Below are 17,753 nucleotides of genomic sequence, written 5' to 3' on the forward strand. Positions count from 1 at the left end.
CATTGCTAGTTTGATTTTATGTTCAGTGTACCCCAACCTGGACCACTTGCTTAATGAAGGGCAAGTTAAAAATGAACCAACTAAATAAAAATACTGCTTAGATAACTTTTCAGATTTCCCCCATAGTTATCTCTGCTTGCTTTTTTTTCTCTTTTGCAGCTTGTTGTTCTTTTGCTTGGTTTTTTTTTTTTTTTTTTGGTATTGAATTTCCCTTTTCTTCATGTACGCCTCAGTTCCCTTCTTTTTCTAAGACTATTTTCTCCTTTACTTTTACAAAAAAGGAAAGCGGTGGTGGTTGTGAGACTTGCATCAACTTTAATCAATTGCTGTTCACCTTTACAAAAGTCCCCTGTGTTATAAAATATACATTACCTTGGCATACTAAATGCCTTGTGGATACTAAAAACTGTAAGCTTTTGGGTCTAGTATTTTGAAAATTCTCTGTGAAGTGCTTGGTTTATTTTAAAAGTGACACAATTGCTGAATAATAATACGACAACTACATGCATTTGCAAAATGAATTCACAGAAAAACTTAAGAAATGCAGTATGTAACCTATGGAGATATTTCAGTGGAAATTACATTTGGCAGACCCTCCTGCAATATTTAATTGGCGACAATAGCTTGCTGCGGTAAAAATAAATGTGTCTCTGTGTTTTACCTCTGTCTGGACGAGGTAGTTGCGCTGTGTCCTGATGTGTTTCAGGAAACCCAGGGCGTTAACTGTGCTTTTGTCTTTTATCTGTTGCAGCATACTGTCTATAACAATGTAGGTACCAGTCCTGCCAACACCAGCGCTGACAAAACAAAGTTTCAGGAGAGAGGTTGGTTAAACACTAATAAAGAATTGCAATACTATGCTAATATTGATATACAGTATACGCTTCTTTACATCCACAAAGTCTCGCTCTTTAGATTTTCTATAATATGCAATGGCCAACTTTCAATTTGCTGGTAATTGCTGAGATCTTAGGTGTTTCTTTGAATCCTTGCACAAGGAACCTTAGCTCCCAGTGAATGCAGCTTCTGGGCCAAAAAAAGGTTGGCCAGTCTTGCTCAGCATTTAAAGACAGGTCAGCTGGTAAGATTCATTTTCAGCTGGTGATACTCTCCAGGTTTGAGAGAAACAAGACTATGTGGACAAGGGCCTAGGAAACTGGGGTGCAAATCACCGCTCAGCCAGGAAGCTCAACTTGGGCCAGTCACAGCCTCTCCGCCTAACCTACCTCTCACAGGGTTGTTGTGGGGACTAAATGAGGAGGGGGAGAATCAAGTATGCCACCTTGAGCTCCTTGAAGAAAAAGGTGGGCTATGAATGCAGTAAATAAAATAATATATTAAATAAATATGTGAACATGCAAATATCGGCAAATTTAGGAAGCACACACAGCTACTCTTTCCCAAAAAGGAGTCTTACATTTTGCAATCAGAACATATTAAGGAATCCCACTGATGAAAATATGATTCATTTACTTTTGCCCTTTCTGTCAATTAAAAAACCCCCAAAACATTCAACCCTTTAGCGGTAATTCAAATATAAAAAAAATTAAGCCAAAATGTAAGAATACAGCATGTTAAAACAACAATACATTAAAAAGTCTGGAAAAGTTTAAATGTCTTCATCTGATGAATTCTTTTCTGAATCTGTTGTGGGTGAAGAAAAAGTTGCAAATGTTCTTGAGCAGCTGCGGTGTGGCATAGAGCAGTTCTGGATTAAACTTATTCAGTAGAACCTGAAAGCTCTGTCCCGTATAATGACAGCAAGCAATCACAGAATGAAATCCTGCAGCGAACTGCATAATCCTCTAGAATTCAATGAAAACTGCCCAGTTCTGCTATGGATTACAGCATTATCAGGTCCCACAAACTCATTCATCTGTATAAGAGAATTTCACCCAGCAATGTGATGTGCTGTGCAGGACAGTGAATAAACTTGTATTGGACCAGAGAAATTGAAGTTCAAACTGTGGTTCAGCCAATGATTCAGCCCTATTGCAAAATGGATATAATTGATTGTAAAGTGCACGATACATATGGGAAATACTGTTATGCTCTACTTCAGTTGTATATTAATCTACAACATGTTGCACGCAAAATTAGACTGGACTTGCCCAGCTGTACCTGCAGTGCACAACCACTGGGCCCATCTCAGCAGTCCTGGCTGCAGAGGATCTTCTTACAAATGTCAGCACTGGCAGTGCATATTCAGGCACACCCATGTCGGGCCACTGTGTGTAGTGATACTGAATGACCGTCCTTTCATTCTGTCGTCCTTTAGGGTTTCCCTAGTGAGCCAGAATACATGAAACACATACAGGAGAAAAACATATTAGTTGGGGATTGAACTGTACCATGTTCAGGTGTGAGATAAGCTTTAACCAATGCCTATTCTAATTTTTTAAAAATATTTTTCATTTTCACCTTTTACAAATATTTTAACAAGAGAAACAAAATCTTTGCAAGTCTAATTTACCTTCCCCTCGACTTCCCTCTTTTCTGCAGTTATTTATTTTATATCTTTTTATTACTGCATATCTAATTCAAATATATTTACTGATTTTCCCTTATCTTCCCCTTAATTATCTCTTATTGTGCATGTTTATATTAGTCCCAGTAATGTTTTGATTTGTTTACAGTGTATCTTCAAATAGTCAATAATCCCCCCCATTCTATTTTAAAAAGTCTCTCTTCTTGATTTCTTATTCTTCCGGTGAGTTTCTTCTTTTGACTTGCTGCAAAAATATATAAATAAAATCATGATACTTTTCTACAACAACTAAATCACTGGCCTTTCTTGGTTTTCCATGCCCATGTGCCCCACACCTGACATCATGTTTGGTGTAGGTGTGGGCAGGTGGAGACATAGCTGGATCGGCTGTTTGTGCAGTTGATCCCTGCAAAAGGCAGGATTGAACTCTACATGCTTGAGCTGAAAAACAGGATTACATAGGCAAAACAACTGCCTAGCAATGACTCTCATTCTACAAGCACGGCCATTACAGTGGTGCCTCGCAAGACGGAAAGAATCCGTTCCGCGAGTCTCTTCGTCTTGCGGTTTTTTCGTCTTGCAAAGCAAGACCATTAGCGGATTAGCGCTATTAGCGGCTTAGTGGATCAGCTGATAAGCGGCTTAGTGGATCAGCTGATAAGCGGCTTAGCGGATCAGCTGATAAGCGGCTTAGCGGCTTAGAAAAGGGGGGGGGAGAGAAACCCCGCAGGAACTCGCAAGACATTTTCGTCTTGCGAAGCAAGCCCATAGGAAATTCGTTTTGCGAAGCACCTCCAAAACGGAAAACCCTTTCGTCTAGCGGGTTTTCCGTCTTGCGAGGCATTCGTCTTGCAGGGCACCACTGTATTCAAATACCTGCCTCTGTGACCTTTCTTTGTGCATGTAGGGTAGTTGAGCATCCCCAGAACCAATTTACTAGTAGAGATATCATCCCATGCCAGAATGAAAGCTCTTCCATTTTATGACAGGATGCCATTGTGGCACTGCGGGCTTTGGACCTTGGGGTCTCAAATTTCAATGGGGCCCTGTGCAATGCCAAAATCTGGCACCCCCAGCCTATTGTGGTCCATTCTAAAGCATAGTTGTGACATGCCTGAGGCTCTATATTCAGTGTGACCGAACCAGTTGTGCTCCCCTAAATCTGCCTCTCGGATGGGGCCTCTGGAACATTTGAGGACCTGCTGCAACTAACTGGTTACACAATATAAAGTTGCTCAACTCTGGAGTGAACTCAACTCTGTAGTTATTTCACTTTCAGAAGAAATATCCAATGTAAAGTGTTGGTGATGTTTTGTGGGATTGGTTTCAGCTTATCCAGTCAGCTGATGTGGACAGAGTGCTGGTGGCTACATACCCGTCCATGTGTCCTCTTGTCCCCCATTCCTCCTGCCTTATTAAATCTAGGAGAGTGCATTTGACTGGCTGGGTCCAGATATTCCATCAAAGAGATATATAGCAGCTGTGTATATTACACCCAATAGCATATTCCTAGTGTCCATCCTTTGTCCAAACCACAATGCAATAACACTTCTCACCTTTTTCATTTTTGCATTCCTGACTGTGAAGCGGCGGACTGTATAGCAAGCATGTATTTTTGTGCTCTTCAACGTGACAATGATATTGCCATATTCTTCACTGTTTTCTGTTGGCCAGTATTGGTCACATTTTCTCTGAGAAAAGACAGAGTAGCATAGGATATTAGATTTTGAAGCATGCTAGAGAACACAAGACCAGCAACATGCTAGAAAAGTCTTCCCTCCTTTCTTAGACGATTCTGGCCTGAAATTAGTATCAGCTGATGGGCCAGTTGAGAACGCAGGGAAGCGGTTGTCATCTGGAATGCCCTGGCCCCAGTTACCTTTTCTGTCACACAGGGAGTGAGTGTGAAAAACAGAACAGCAGAACCATATTCCATCAGCAGCTGGAGTGGAAAGCTGCACCTAAAAGTTGCCTCCCCTTTGTGCCATCTCTTAGTGGAATTGCAAAAGTGAGTGCTTCTCGTTTTCTTGGCCTTTTGTTGAACTTAGGTTGCAAGGGCACATTTAGTTTGAGGGTTCTTTGGAAATTATCATTGCCTGCAATGCCCAAACATGGGAATGTGTGGAGGGGGGATGGTACATTTTACTGGGGCCTGGAGAACTACAAGGTGGGGGCAACCCAGGCTGAAACATCATTACCAGAAGGACAACTGAGGCTATGTTGCAGCCCAGAGAGGCTGTGCTCGTGCAGTTAAAAGGGAACTTGCAGTTTGAGAGAGAGATTTGTGCTTTTCTTATGTAACCTGCTCACTGAAGAACCACCAGTCTCAAGAGTTCCTTCTGCAGAGGAAGGAAGGATGAAGAGTTGATGGGGAGGACAAAGCAGAATAGGGTTATTGATCCTGGGGCTAGAGGAAGTCAGTGCTACATGTAGGATTTGCAGGCCCAAAATATATGTGAGTAAATGTCTACTTTGTAAGTATCCTACAGATCTTCGTTAGAACTTTCCTTGTGAAACACCGCATCTCAAAAAATCTACTTTTGGAAGAGTGTGTGCAACCTCTGCTTATCTAACTAAATTAGATTTACCAAAAAAGCAGCTAACTTTCGGTGCAGTGTGTGTTGCCCTGGGCAGGAACATTAAGTTACCTAATTATTTTGTCTATTGTGTGTGAATTTACAAGGTAAATTGGCTTGGGTGAGATAATTCATGGTTTCTCAATGAAAAAGGCCAGAAAAATAAATCTCTAAAGTGAATTGATCTATTTATGAAACATTTGCAGCTGTGTTAGTCTTCTAAAAAACAAAAAACAAAAACAAAATCAAAACATCAACAGGAGAACAACTTCATTACAATCAACCAAAAAGTTACAAAATAATCAGCAAGCTTCAAATAACTCTTCTGCTACCAACAATTGCAAATAGTTTGTATATATTTGGGTCTTAGTAAAAAGGTCCTAGTGTAGACCATGCTCAGTCAGGCAGTTACCTCAGGTGCCAGATGTGGAGTTCTAAGAAGTGATAGCGGGGTGTTGGAAAATGGAGTTATTTCTGCCACACAGCCTGCCCTGCCCCCTAAATTAGCCTGCTGACCAATTAGGAATGCTGACCAATTACCAGTGTTGAGGTAAGAGTCAACTGTAAATCTGGCTGGCTTCTGAACATGGAATTGTTCTTTACCCTGGGCAGCCAAATGCCTTTGGCCAACTCTGGCCATGGTATAATTTCAGAGAGGCGGAAAGTTTAATTAAAATGGAAACTTTTCCTTGGTAACATGCTATTCTATGTATGGGTTGGGATCGTAGAATGTATGTGGCAGGGGGTCTGCACTGCAAGTTTGTACTGGGCTCCCTAAAATAATGCTTGGACCATGATCCCTTTTCTTATTGCTGATAGCATGAGTGCTAATGTTGACCCCATTTCAGTCTCTTGCCTGGCTTGTAGCATGAGGATTGGTCTTTTTAGAATGTTCTGGATCTGACTCATTTCCTGCATTTTTGAAAAAGAACCCTCAGATTGCTCTAAGCGGCTTTGAGGTTGTTGTTGGTTTTTTGCGGGTTTTTTGCTATTTGCCTGTGCTCTGGTATGTTGATTGTGAGAGTACTGGGCATTTGTGTACTTTTGGCTACCACTTAGGGGTGCTGAAACTGTGTTCAGCTGGATGTTGTGAATTTTTATACTGTTCTATTAAGGAAATGGTGCTTATCCACAGGTTCCTGTATCTATTCAATTGATGGTTAGGTTATTATGTACCAAATACTGTTATTTTGTACCAAATACTGTTATGTTTATTGTATTGACTGTCTGATACACTGTTTGGTATGTATTATTGATAGCGTGTTTTAATTTGTATTGATGTTGCATTTTTATATATTGTTGCTATTATTGTTTTTTAACCTTGCTTTGTTGTTCATGCTGCTATTTGAAACTGCTCTGAGAATATTTTTTATGGAATCACGGCATACATATAAGTATGGTAATACTGAAGACAGAGAATTCTTCTGGTGCTCTCTCTTCCAAACTTGGTTTCCTAGGCCCTCCTTTGCTCAGTGGTATGCTGCCTTCTCAGGAACCTTCTTTGACTCCTCTTTCTCTAGGGCACGATCAGCTCAGCCAGTGTCAGCCTTCTGCTTCCCCAGACCTTCTGTGACCTTAGGAGAGCTCAGCCTATCACTGCTAGAAGCAAGGCTTCAAGTATCACTACCACCACACCAATCCCCATAGTCTTACAGACCACATAATCACGGCGAAAAAAGTAGCTAGTGAAAAACTGCGTTGCCCTTACTCTTCCTTTTTCCACAAGGTTTGTAATCATGATGATAATTCCAGTGTTTTGCTCCCAAATCATTCTCCAGAAATCTTCAAATGTAGACTTTAAAGGTCCTTGGGTGGCAATGTAGGCTTTCGCTTTGTTGTAACCCTTCAAAGAAAACCATAAGGCAAAGCAAGATAAAGTATCTGCATGGCAGTCATATTAATAATGTATATATTGCAGTGTGAGCTGCCTTTCCTGCTGAACGTTTGAGGAGTCTGGAGCTAAAGTTAGTCAACAAAACAACAGCAAAAAACCTTCTACAAGTACTAATGGTTTCTATTTCTTCTGTAGGACAGTGTTTCTCAAAAGAGAGACGAGAGCAAAAAACAACTTACATCAACATAATTGGCATTAATGTAGTCACTGTGCTTCGAGTCTTTTCCCGGCAAAGGTCTTAGCTTCACTCTACTGTGATCATCTTCAGGAAAGATAACAAACAGGCACAAAACAGGAAAACATATTAGGAGATTAAAACTATGGATTTCTTAAAAGGACAATTCCCTAACCAGAAAACTAATAAGCACAACTCCCATCAGCTCCAACTAGCATGGATGGCAAATGTCCAGGGCTGCTGGGAGTCCAACATCTGGAGGAAACCTTCATTGGCTCTTTTGGGGCTTAAACCATTCTTTCCCTAAAGATTCTTATTATTATTAAATTTATATGCTGCCCTTCATTTGAAGATCACAAAACTTCTTCCATTCTCAACTGCACCAGTAAAATCATTTGCTGTCCAGAAAAAAAAAAAAGTGGCAGAAATGGTCAGCTAAGGGATCAAAAAGTCCTGGGTTTGTTTCTTTCCAGAACACTTGGAAATGTGACAAACCCATTAGCAAGTCTGGGAGAGAATGGAACTAGCAAGGATTGTCAAATATGTACTTCCCTTAAGTCGCTTTTCAGAGATTAGCATACCTAGATCAGACAGTAATTTAGGCTGAAACATTCAGCTGTGAAATCTCTAGGCAGGATTCCTACTTTCTAACCAAAATCCAAAAGTATCTAATGTCAGACTGTCAACATCAGTCCGTTCAGAAAGCATACCTAACAGGGGCATCTTATCCCTTGGATGAAAACAAACTTTTGTCACTCTAACTAACCTCATGCTGAGCAGACAGGCGTTCTTACGCCAGTAGTATAAAGTGGACACTTTTTGTTGCTGTTGTCTCTTAAGGTCTTTACTACTCACATGCTAAAATGTTGATGTATCTGTTTTTGTGCTTGTTGTCAGGGTGATTGGAATGTTCAGCAGTGATGTTCATGTCGGATGTACAACGCTGCACTTCCTGTTAAGAAAACAATTGCATTGAAAAAGGCAGATGAGTGCAAAACATTTTGTCTGTCTCATTTTGCAAGCAGCTCATTCAGAACACATTGAAATGGTGGGTGTAATTGATTCTTTTCGCCCATGAGAATTCTTTCAGCATAACACTGCTTAAACATATCCTAGTTCTATTAAGGATATTGCCTGACTCCCAGTATCTGATATAAGTCCATGGTGATTACAATTCATTGTGGTGCAACCTCCCACCCACCCACCGCTTTCCCATCTTTCTAGAGCTCCCTTAATAGCAGCCAGAAAGCAATACCAATGTGGTCACAGGCCTTTTGCTAGCCATTTGCCCAAGGCTTAATTGTAATTAGAGCACTTTCAGAAGCAGGGAAAACATAGCCAAAATAGCAACTCTGCTCTTAAATAAAAAAGGGGTCTGAGAAAGTTTTATGCCATATAGCAACTCACAGTCATAACTCCCTAGGTCTGGGAGAGGAGTGAGTGCCTACCTAGGAAATACAAAGCAGTAGAGTAAGCCCACAACTTATAGGGGGGTTACATTCTGGGGAATCGCCCCTAGAGCCAAAAACGTGAATAGTCAAAACACATTGGGTGCAATGGCAAGTAGGATTGCAGAAGTCTTTCCCCCCAGTTGCCCGTCCACTTTTTCACCTTTTTTAATTTTTGTAAAAAAATTGTTTACCAAGCGTGTAAAGCTGAATGCACAATGTTAAATGCACATAAGCTGCGGAGTGACTGTATTGAAGAAGTACTTGCAGTTTAGAACAGACTGAATTTACAGTGTTTCACAGGGGCCCAATGGGAACAAGGGTCCCAATGTATCATTAGAGTTAGTCACCAAAATAGTCAACAAAGGGGGTAAAGTGAAGTGAATAATGCAAAATAATCAAAATCAGCACATCAACATAATTAAACCACCTAATTTGTGACAACTCAAATATATATAGCCACAGCAGGCACAGTAACCTTCTAACAGTTTGACTTCATCTCCAAAGGCGTACTCCTCCATTGTCTCTAGACAGACAGATGCCAACACACACACACACACACACACACACACACACACACACGTGAGTTAGTTTCATTTCCCCTCTTAAGATTTGAGTGATTTCTTGTTATCACATTCCACATTGAAGTCAGTGTTTACTTTGTAGGCACTGTCTGTCTTCAATAGTTTTTTGTAACTTTAAATAATAATTAAAATATGTTAACATTTTGATATTAAATAATATCAAATAATATCAAATAATATCAAAAAGTGTTAAGTTGGACAACACAGTGATTATACTGTCCTACGTTCCTCTTAGTCAGAAATGTCAATTCTGCTGTTTATTTTAAGCGTCCTAATTACATTTTAAAGATCTTTTTATAACAATGTAACATTGTTGCTTCTTTCTAGGGTATTTTCTCAATGTATTTAGCTGAATTTTATCCAAAAGCTACTTCTGCAGGGTGCCGTCAGTGCCATCCGTTTCCCCTGTCCTCCCAAGGGTTACAAGATGCCACACTGTTTCATACCCCAGGCTTCACGTGTTAATACAGGAACATCCTAATAAGGGAAGTCATTAGTACAGCACAGCTGCTGCAATGATGGAGTAGGAGCTAAGTGACAGAGAAAATTATCACGAGAAATGTTAGTGAAACTGCAGATGTAGCCAGAGTGCAGGATTAATACAAAACTGTCATAAAGAAGTGACAAGCCAATTCATTGCCCTCCCTCCTATCTAGCCCCAAAACATTTACATTTTTTTTGGAAATCCAAAATATCACAAGTCCAAATATAATTAGAGGCATTTAGACTCATAAAGCAGTGGCATTTGTTTTTTTATGGGAAGCAAATCCCCATAGTTGTCCAGAAGAAATAAAGAACAAACAAAGAAGCTGAACGGGGTATCAGGTCTAATCCTTACATGGAATAATTGACACTAATGCCACTGATTATGTATTCTAGAACAGTGCTTTCACACCAGTAGTTCAGCAGAGAAAGGATTCAGTGATTTAATCCAAAGGATATCTTTAATTATCAACCATTAACCACTGTGCTGTTTCACTACCCTCCCACTTTTTACATGGTTCTGTAAGGTATGCAGATGCTGATGATGATGCAGTCATCATCAGAAAGAACACCATCAAAAGAGCACCATCAAATGTGTGTGACACTTTACAGCAGGAGTAACCAACACAGTGCCATGCAGATGTTGGACTACAACTCCCATTATCCTCAGAAGCTGGGGTTGATGGAAGGGCTGTTCAACAACATCTGGAGGGCACCACATTGGCTACTCTGCTTTATAGACTTAAAATGAAAGTCTCCAGTACAATTTAATGACATTCTATGAAAAAATAGTGATCCAACTTTATCTTAGCGTGTACTGTAGAAGAAACATGAATGAAGCCAGTGAGGATTCAAACTTGCTGTAAAAAACACATGCTAGCATATTAGAAATAGAATTCAGTCCCTGTTATTGAATGACCTACCATAAATTTACATAATGCACATAAATTGGATCGGTTGCCATTACATCTTGAAGGACCTTTCAGGTGGGACTGGTTTCTAAGGTCAGCAACTTTAATTAACCTTACTGATGCTTAGGGTTTATGGTTTTGTCCGCTGTACTGCAGCCTCAGTTCAGTGGCAGATTTATATATATGTGCAGTGTGTACAGAATGGCCCCATGCAGATGAGGACCCTGAAAGTTATCAGTATACATTGTTAACTGAGCAGAAACCTCTGAAACGACTACAAAAAGTGAACGGTCATTGTTGAATTCTAGTAGCTTAGTTTGTTGCATTTCCCTCAAGGTTGGTTCATTAGAACGACCAGGGCTTAGTCCTATGAAGTTAAATGTCAAGCAATTTTTTTAAAAAAAGTTTTCCTCAGAAGCTCAAAGCTATACATTTTCCTGTCCCATACATCCTTCCACAATCCATTTGTATGCAGAAGAATAAGGGAGACATTTCTGCCAATCTCCTGTTCTTTGGCTAATCAGTTTTCTGCACCACTCAGTCAATCTGAGTCCAAAAGTTTTGCTATGGCTTGGAAGTTCCACCCGCCTGCCTCCAATACAGGCAAAGAGGCCATTGCTATCAAGCAAGCAGTACCCAGAAGGGTCAGAGGAAAAAGGTGGGAAACTGCGGCAGAACATCAAGGAGCGCAATACTTGACCCATCAAGCATTAGCATACCCACTGAATGTGAAGCTGGAATCGCTGGCTGCCTAACACCAGTGATGACCAGTCCAAGACTGACCATATGAAACGGGAGAGTACAACACTGATGGTCCCACTGGTTGGTTATCATGGCCCATCAGGATGAGAAGCATGTGGGAAAAGGTTAAAAATGGCACTTCTGCTTGTTGTGGTTTTGGGCAGGATGTGCCAACTCTCCACTACCACAAACATCTTCCTCAAGTCAAAGAGGTAATTCAGTGGCCAAGGGGTGGTCCCCAATAACCTGGAGATCCTACCCCCACCATTCCCTACCATACAAATTGAAGGAACAGAGGAAAGGAACAGCACAGATCAAGGGAGGGAAGGAGAAAAATACATACACTGACAGGAAAAAGCAACAAGACAGGAGGAGGATGCCCAAAACTAAACACTTGTAGTACAAAGAGGAAACAACCTGGGGGAAAGAGTGATTTTGAGAAGAGAAACAGGCTGAAAGCATTAGCCCTCACTGACAGCAGGTAGGGTTGGCCAGGTGAAAGGACTGACTTCTCCTGCTTAAGAGGAGTCAAAAGGCTTGAGAAGACCCTGCCTGATCCCTCTATTAGATGTCATACCACTTGAGGAATACCTTCCATTTGGATCTGACAAAGTTAGGAAAGTAAGGAAAGTTGCTTCTTCACTTTGAACTGCAGTTTCATTTATAGATGATTTGGGCCGACTCACAATGAGTTCAGAAGACACGAGTCAGGTGCTAGGTCACATATTAAAATTACATTTGTGGGCTTTCAGGGAATAACCATCAACTCAAGGAGAAGGAACTAGCAAATACTCTTGGTTGGCTGGCTTATGTTTGAGTAAGAACTGTATGCATTCTAGAAACATGAAAGAGCTTGCATTGTCATGCTTAATTTATACAACCTGAATCTATGTCTTGGCTTGCTTTCCTATGTGTTTGTTCTTACATAAGGAGGGAATCCTTATGGTGTTCGGTTAGCAACTACAGCTCAGACCCTAAGGAACCAGGTACCCCTTTTATATCTGTCCTGACACAAACATTTTAAGATGTCAGATGAAGCAGAAACATGCCATGTTTATTTAAACTTTCCCAAATTTAAATAATTGGAATAAATATGACAGAAATCACAATCCAGTGGATTTTGCATTTGAGACTCAAAGGTTTTTATATATTTTTAAAATGGAAACTGCACTCCAGGTGGTTTAAAATGTTAGCTGTGCTCTAGCTTAGGTAAAAGCAGGAGTAGTTAACCTGTGACCTCCAGATGATGCTGAACTTCCATCACCCCTGGGCACTGGCCACACTGGCCTGAGCTGATAGAAGACACAGTTCAGCAACATTTGGAGGACCACAGGCTGAGCCACCCCTGGTTTAAAGCCAGTATCTAAGGAGATTACATTTAGTTATATATTTAGTAATATTTATATACCATTTGATCAGCAGAAATGTCTAAGCAGGTTACATTACCATGTGCTGTGATTACCTTACTAATTCTTAAAAATATATAGAAATATTCCCATCATCCCAAATTTCTAACAGTTCAAATGCAGGACCACTGGAGTATAAAGCAACAATGGATTGTCTATTTTAGGATTCTGAAGGGAAAGCTTTCTGGCAGGACTGCACTAGATCATTCTTTTTCCTTATTCATTTTTTTTGTCTCACTGGTTCATATGACATTCTCAGCGTTTAACTTCCTAAAACGCTAATTTTGTTTAAAGATGAACGGTTACGGTTCTTATTATTTTGTCCACTGGAATGTATTGTCGGCAACTCTGGAATCCAACACACTTGGTTTTAATCAACCTTTAGTCACAGTTAAAACTCTTCTGTGTCATTATGGCTAATTTAGCTTTTAATTATATTGTCCGTGCTACCACTGATTGGGATTTAATACATCCAGGTTTAATGACTCATTCATTTTCAGTGTCCCTCTGAAACAAGTTGCTGATTAGTTTTATAAACTTCAAATATTCTTTCGCTAAATTTATGTGTAAAATCCAATTGCTACACGTCTGATAATCCAACATAATGAGCTAGAAATTGCTCCGGAATGGCTGATTGCATAGACATTCTGATATAACTTCAGACAAGTGAACAAGTTACGACCCTGAGAGCAACATCATAATATGGTTTCGCTGTCAATTGAAAAGAATTCTGAGACAAAAAAAATTAAGCAGTAAAATCTATACTTGTAAGAACATGCAAATGCTTCCCTCTCCAATTTGTAGCTATGCAACAAGGTTCTGTTTGCTTTCTTGTGCACTGAACTGTAGAAAGGCTATTTGGAAATTTCAGAAACCACTCAATAAATAGATGCAAAGTGCAAGAGTCTCTTCTACAGGCCTCTGTGGCCCAGCAAGACCTAATTCAAACAAAAGCCAAGCTTGTGAAGCTGCAACAAGTTTAATGGCAAAGCAAAGAAAGGGTTGGGGCTAAACTAGGGTGGATTAGCAAAAGTAATCACGCCCAGCCCAGGTGAGAGCTAGCTTCTCATAGGGCTTTATTTTCTGTCTGATACTTAGGGACAATTGTGTTACAAATCCTGGGATGTAAGAATGTGAGAGGTGTGTGAGAGTGCCCTCCCCCATCACTGTTTTTCTTGCCTTCCAACGTGTGGAGGGTGACTGACTGCAGCAGGGAGTTTCTTATATATATGGAGGCTTCTTGCATGTTTTGGGAAATTGGGGTTTCCAAACGCCCAGGAAGCACCCATGAATACAAAAAGCTCCCTGCTGTAGACAGTTGCCTCTCCTAAGTTGGTAGGCAATGGAAACCATGCTGGAGGGAGGGCAAAACTGGCACACACCCTTTCTGCTACACACACACACACACACACACACACACACACACACACTGCTCTTTTCCAGAATTTGTAACACCTCCATCGTGTCTGTAGAAAATAAGACAACAATGACTCTACAATGGAAGTAGCAAGTGAGTGCAGTTGGAATAACGTTACAGCTAAGCAAACTGGGTTTGGGAGAGTGCAAATGATGAAGATGGGTAAGGGTATTTAATGACATCCACACCTTGTTGGATCCGACTGAAATCTGTTTTGTCCAGCCTATGTTTTCAGTAGAATACCATCCAGATGCCCTTGTGAAACAAACAGAGGGATAGATGGAGACAGTCCCCATCCCTTTGTACTCAACACCTCATAATCAGAGGTATACATCGTTTATAGATTCCATTTTAACAATAGCGGTTAAAAGTCTTCCATAAACTCATTTTTAAAATGAAGTTGTTTAATCTCTCAGCTTTATCACATTCTTCCCTCACTACAATGTGGAGGAGATACTAATGCTAACTTGCAGGGATGTTGCAAGGAGTGCTGAGATAATGTATGTGAAGGATTTTTAATAGTCTGAAGAAGGAGTAGGGCACCTAGTGCCCTCCAAAGGTTGCTGTACTGCCACTGTCTCATCCTTGACCTTTGGCTGGGCTGGCTGGGGCTGATGGGAGTTGGAAGTTCAACAACACTGAGAGTGCTAGAGGTTTTCCAACTCTTTTCTGAAGCACTATGCGCATGCTTATGAGCAGCATTATCTTTTAGCCACCACTCTTTGGGGATAATCTGTAAGGATCCTGGTATTCTATTTAAAAAAGAATTAGCGAGCCATAAAACTATTGCTCCTGTGGAAGCTATCAAGTGCAGAATTCTTCCACCAGATTTTGTGAACTTATGGCTGTTTTCTTAGCATTTTGGGGGGGAAAGAAATTGATGTTTTTTGAATGTACGTGGGGGGGATAGATGCATTGCTTGTTTTTGGGTCAAATTCCAAGTTGAGGGCTGGATCACAACCCTTGTGCTTCCACAGGCAACAACAGACAAGGCTAGGGAGATTATATTCACCACTGCTAATCTTTCGAGCAGCAAAGATGCCCAACCCACTAATGAATTTGAGGCAAACAAAATTGCATGGGTTCCAAAATCCAATACATATTATGCTATTATAAACATTCCATACCAGCACTTTGGGGATTTCCTTGCTTAATCCTCTTTCATGAGACGTGAAGGACAGAACTAAGAACAACCTCCTCCTCCCAATATGCAAGTAAAAGCCTGCTTAAAGTTCCCAAAGGGGAATATGGCGAGAGGGATCTACATTCGGAGGGTTGAAGAGTCTTCTTACATTTAAACTCCCTAATGGCATGATTGCCCAAATCCTCTACAAGGTTGCCAAAATGCAGGCAGAAAAGATAACTTCTAAGTTAGAGAGCAGGAGAAGCAGTGGAGCCCCAAATAAAGACAAATATTCTACCACTACTCTGTTAAGTTTTAAGCTTTTGAGAGTAAATCTAGGACACAGAACATTCTATCGTGCTTTTTCTTCTTCTATTGTGCTTTATGAGGAAGAAGGAGACATCTGCCAAATGATCCCAAGAGGAGACACAAATTTGCATGATTGAAGACCATCCATGCCATTTTCCCCCTTCCAATTTCCTCCTTTTTTCCTATTTCAGTCCTGTACACCAACCCCTTAATTTTTGTTTAAGGGGGTTTCCATGTAGGCAACTTACAAAGCACAAATCTACTATAGCCTGGTTCCAGCACTCCTTGCCTAAATGAATGTCCCAGAGATGTCATCAGACTTGATAAAGATATGTGAATAGGGGTAGACAGAAAGGTTATCAGTGGTTCTTGTCATCTGATTTCCAAGGCAATTATTATGGGAGGGCATATACAGACAAGAATTCCTTCTAAGGGGGAAAACACCTGAGCTCATCATGGTGGACTTTAACAATCAGGCAAGGTGTCTTAATGTTATTTTGCAAAGAGAGTTTGAATGAGAATAGCTCCATGCTATAGTGCATTACCAAGCCTCATCTATTGATGACAGAACCACTGTTCTGGATTGAGGTAAGGTATCCCTTGTCATGTCCCACATTGTCCTGGCAGAGCCAGCCCAGAATTGGGCAGGACTTCAGAAAAAGTACAGATATCTGTTGCTGGTCCTAGTTCTCATGGGGTCAAACAGAATTCAGCAGATATGAATAACCATTCCAAGACCACCTTCATGGAAAGTACTTCACTTAATAAGGTGGCAGGTTTGGAGGAAACAATGCAACCTGACTGATATACTCCCCTCTCCCCCGAGAATAGCTCCAACAAGATCATACCCATGAAGAAAGATGGCAGCATGTTCGAGCAGAAACCCAGAACTGGAAGTGCAGTGCTCATCTGTCAGGATGAAGTCAACTATCCCTGAGAGCTACCCATGAAGTAGGATCCAGATTCCTCACAATATCAGGGTCTGATATCAGGCCAGGAAAGGGTGGGAGAGAAACACCAGCTATGAAGCTACTCATTTGGGGCTACCCAGCACTGAAGTAACATCTAAGCTTCCTGTATTCTGCATGTCTCCTTAATGGACAGACTTCCTACTACCTTGGGCAACCTGATCTCTTATTTTTAATACATGTCCCCTTGACAACTTGAATATCAAATGAAGGAAAAATTCACAGCTGATTTTCAAGTGTGACTGTTCCAAGAGGGGTTACCTTGGTGAGAAGCAATTAGGAATGTGGCAAAGGTATAGAAATCAGATGGTGTCCCATGTCTGTCATGGGGAAGCCTAAAAATAGTGGCCTATGTGAAGGATAGCCAACATTTCCCAGCAGCCCTAGCCAGTATGGCCAATGATCAGGAATGATGGGAGTTGTAGCACAACAACATATGGAGGGCACCACATTGGCTTATGCAAATCCCTTATGGGTTCATTCCACATATACTTTGTGGGAGTGAAGAGATTTTGGCTTTGAAATAGCAGTTTAAAAATTATTATACCGTATTTTTCGCACCATTGGACGCACTTTTTTACTCTTAAAAAGTAAGGGGAAATGTCTGTGCGTCAAATTGCCGGAGTGCGGCACACTCTTGGACTGGTCTTTGGTAGTGGTGGTGGAGCCGTGCTCCCCTGCCGGCAGCCTCGGCTTCCCCCTGCAGCCCCGGGAAGCTTTGGAGCAAGGGGAGGGCTGTGCGCCCATGCCCCGCACTCCTGGGCTGCTGAATGGGGGCGGGGGGGGAAAGCAGTGCTCATCTGCCGGCAGCCTCGGCTTCCCTCTGCAGCCCCGGGAAGCTTTGGAGCAAGGGGAGGGCTGTGTGCCCATGCTCCACACTCCTGGGCTGCTGAATGGGGGTGGGGGGGGTGCTGCTCTGCCAGCAGCCTGCCCTTCCCCTCAAGGTTTGGAGCAGCGGACAGGCTGTTCACTGAGAGAGGGGAGGAAGAGGACGGAGAGGAGGGGGACCAAGAAGCCTGGTGAAGGGAGATGAGGTACCATAGGTTGCCGTGAGTGCAGAGTCATGGTAGAGGGCAAAGGAGAGGGAGCAGTGAAGGGGAGAAATTGTAGACGTCACCTGAGGAGTTTGGGTGAAAGGGATGGAGAGGAGGAGGCTGGAAAAGGGGACTGTTCTGCTTGGGGGGGGGGGAGGAAAAAGTGGGGGAAAGGAAAGCCTCCCAAGCCTGCCGC

General features: G+C 41.5%; 1 protein-coding gene and 2 long non-coding RNA genes across 6 annotated transcripts in view; 2 read left to right on the plus strand and 1 right to left on the minus strand.

The window, feature by feature from the left end:
* Window positions 1–864, plus strand: part of LOC309337354 — a 38,054-nt gene extending 37,190 nt beyond the window's left edge. The window contains exon 4 of the long non-coding RNA XR_014154195.1: window positions 752–864. This is a non-coding gene — a long non-coding RNA (uncharacterized lncRNA). The remainder of the gene's footprint in view (window positions 1–751) is intronic.
* PTPRG (protein tyrosine phosphatase receptor type G) overlaps window positions 1–17,753 on the minus strand; it is a 555,232-nt gene that overhangs the window by 23,112 nt on the left and 514,367 nt on the right. For all 4 annotated transcript variants that reach the window (XM_081852306.1, XM_081852304.1, XM_081852303.1 and 1 more), the window contains exons 16-21: window positions 7,989–8,085; window positions 7,138–7,220; window positions 6,773–6,907; window positions 4,045–4,179; window positions 2,122–2,285; window positions 662–797 (exon numbers count right to left, since the gene is read on the minus strand). In XM_081852306.1, the coding sequence (XP_081708432.1) occupies window positions 662–797; window positions 2,122–2,285; window positions 4,045–4,179; window positions 6,773–6,907; window positions 7,138–7,220; window positions 7,989–8,085 (750 nt within the window). The remainder of the gene's footprint in view (window positions 1–661; window positions 798–2,121; window positions 2,286–4,044; window positions 4,180–6,772; window positions 6,908–7,137; window positions 7,221–7,988; window positions 8,086–17,753) is intronic.
* LOC309337512 overlaps window positions 4,191–17,753 on the plus strand; it is a 53,428-nt gene continuing 39,865 nt past the window's right edge. Inside the window, exon 1 of the long non-coding RNA XR_014154377.1 lies at window positions 4,191–4,496. This is a non-coding gene — a long non-coding RNA (uncharacterized lncRNA). The remainder of the gene's footprint in view (window positions 4,497–17,753) is intronic.

The sequence above is a fragment of the Podarcis erhardii genome (genome assembly GCF_964252035.2).
Source record: "Podarcis erhardii genome assembly, chromosome: 2".
Taxonomy (NCBI): Eukaryota; Metazoa; Chordata; class Lepidosauria; order Squamata; family Lacertidae; genus Podarcis; species Podarcis erhardii.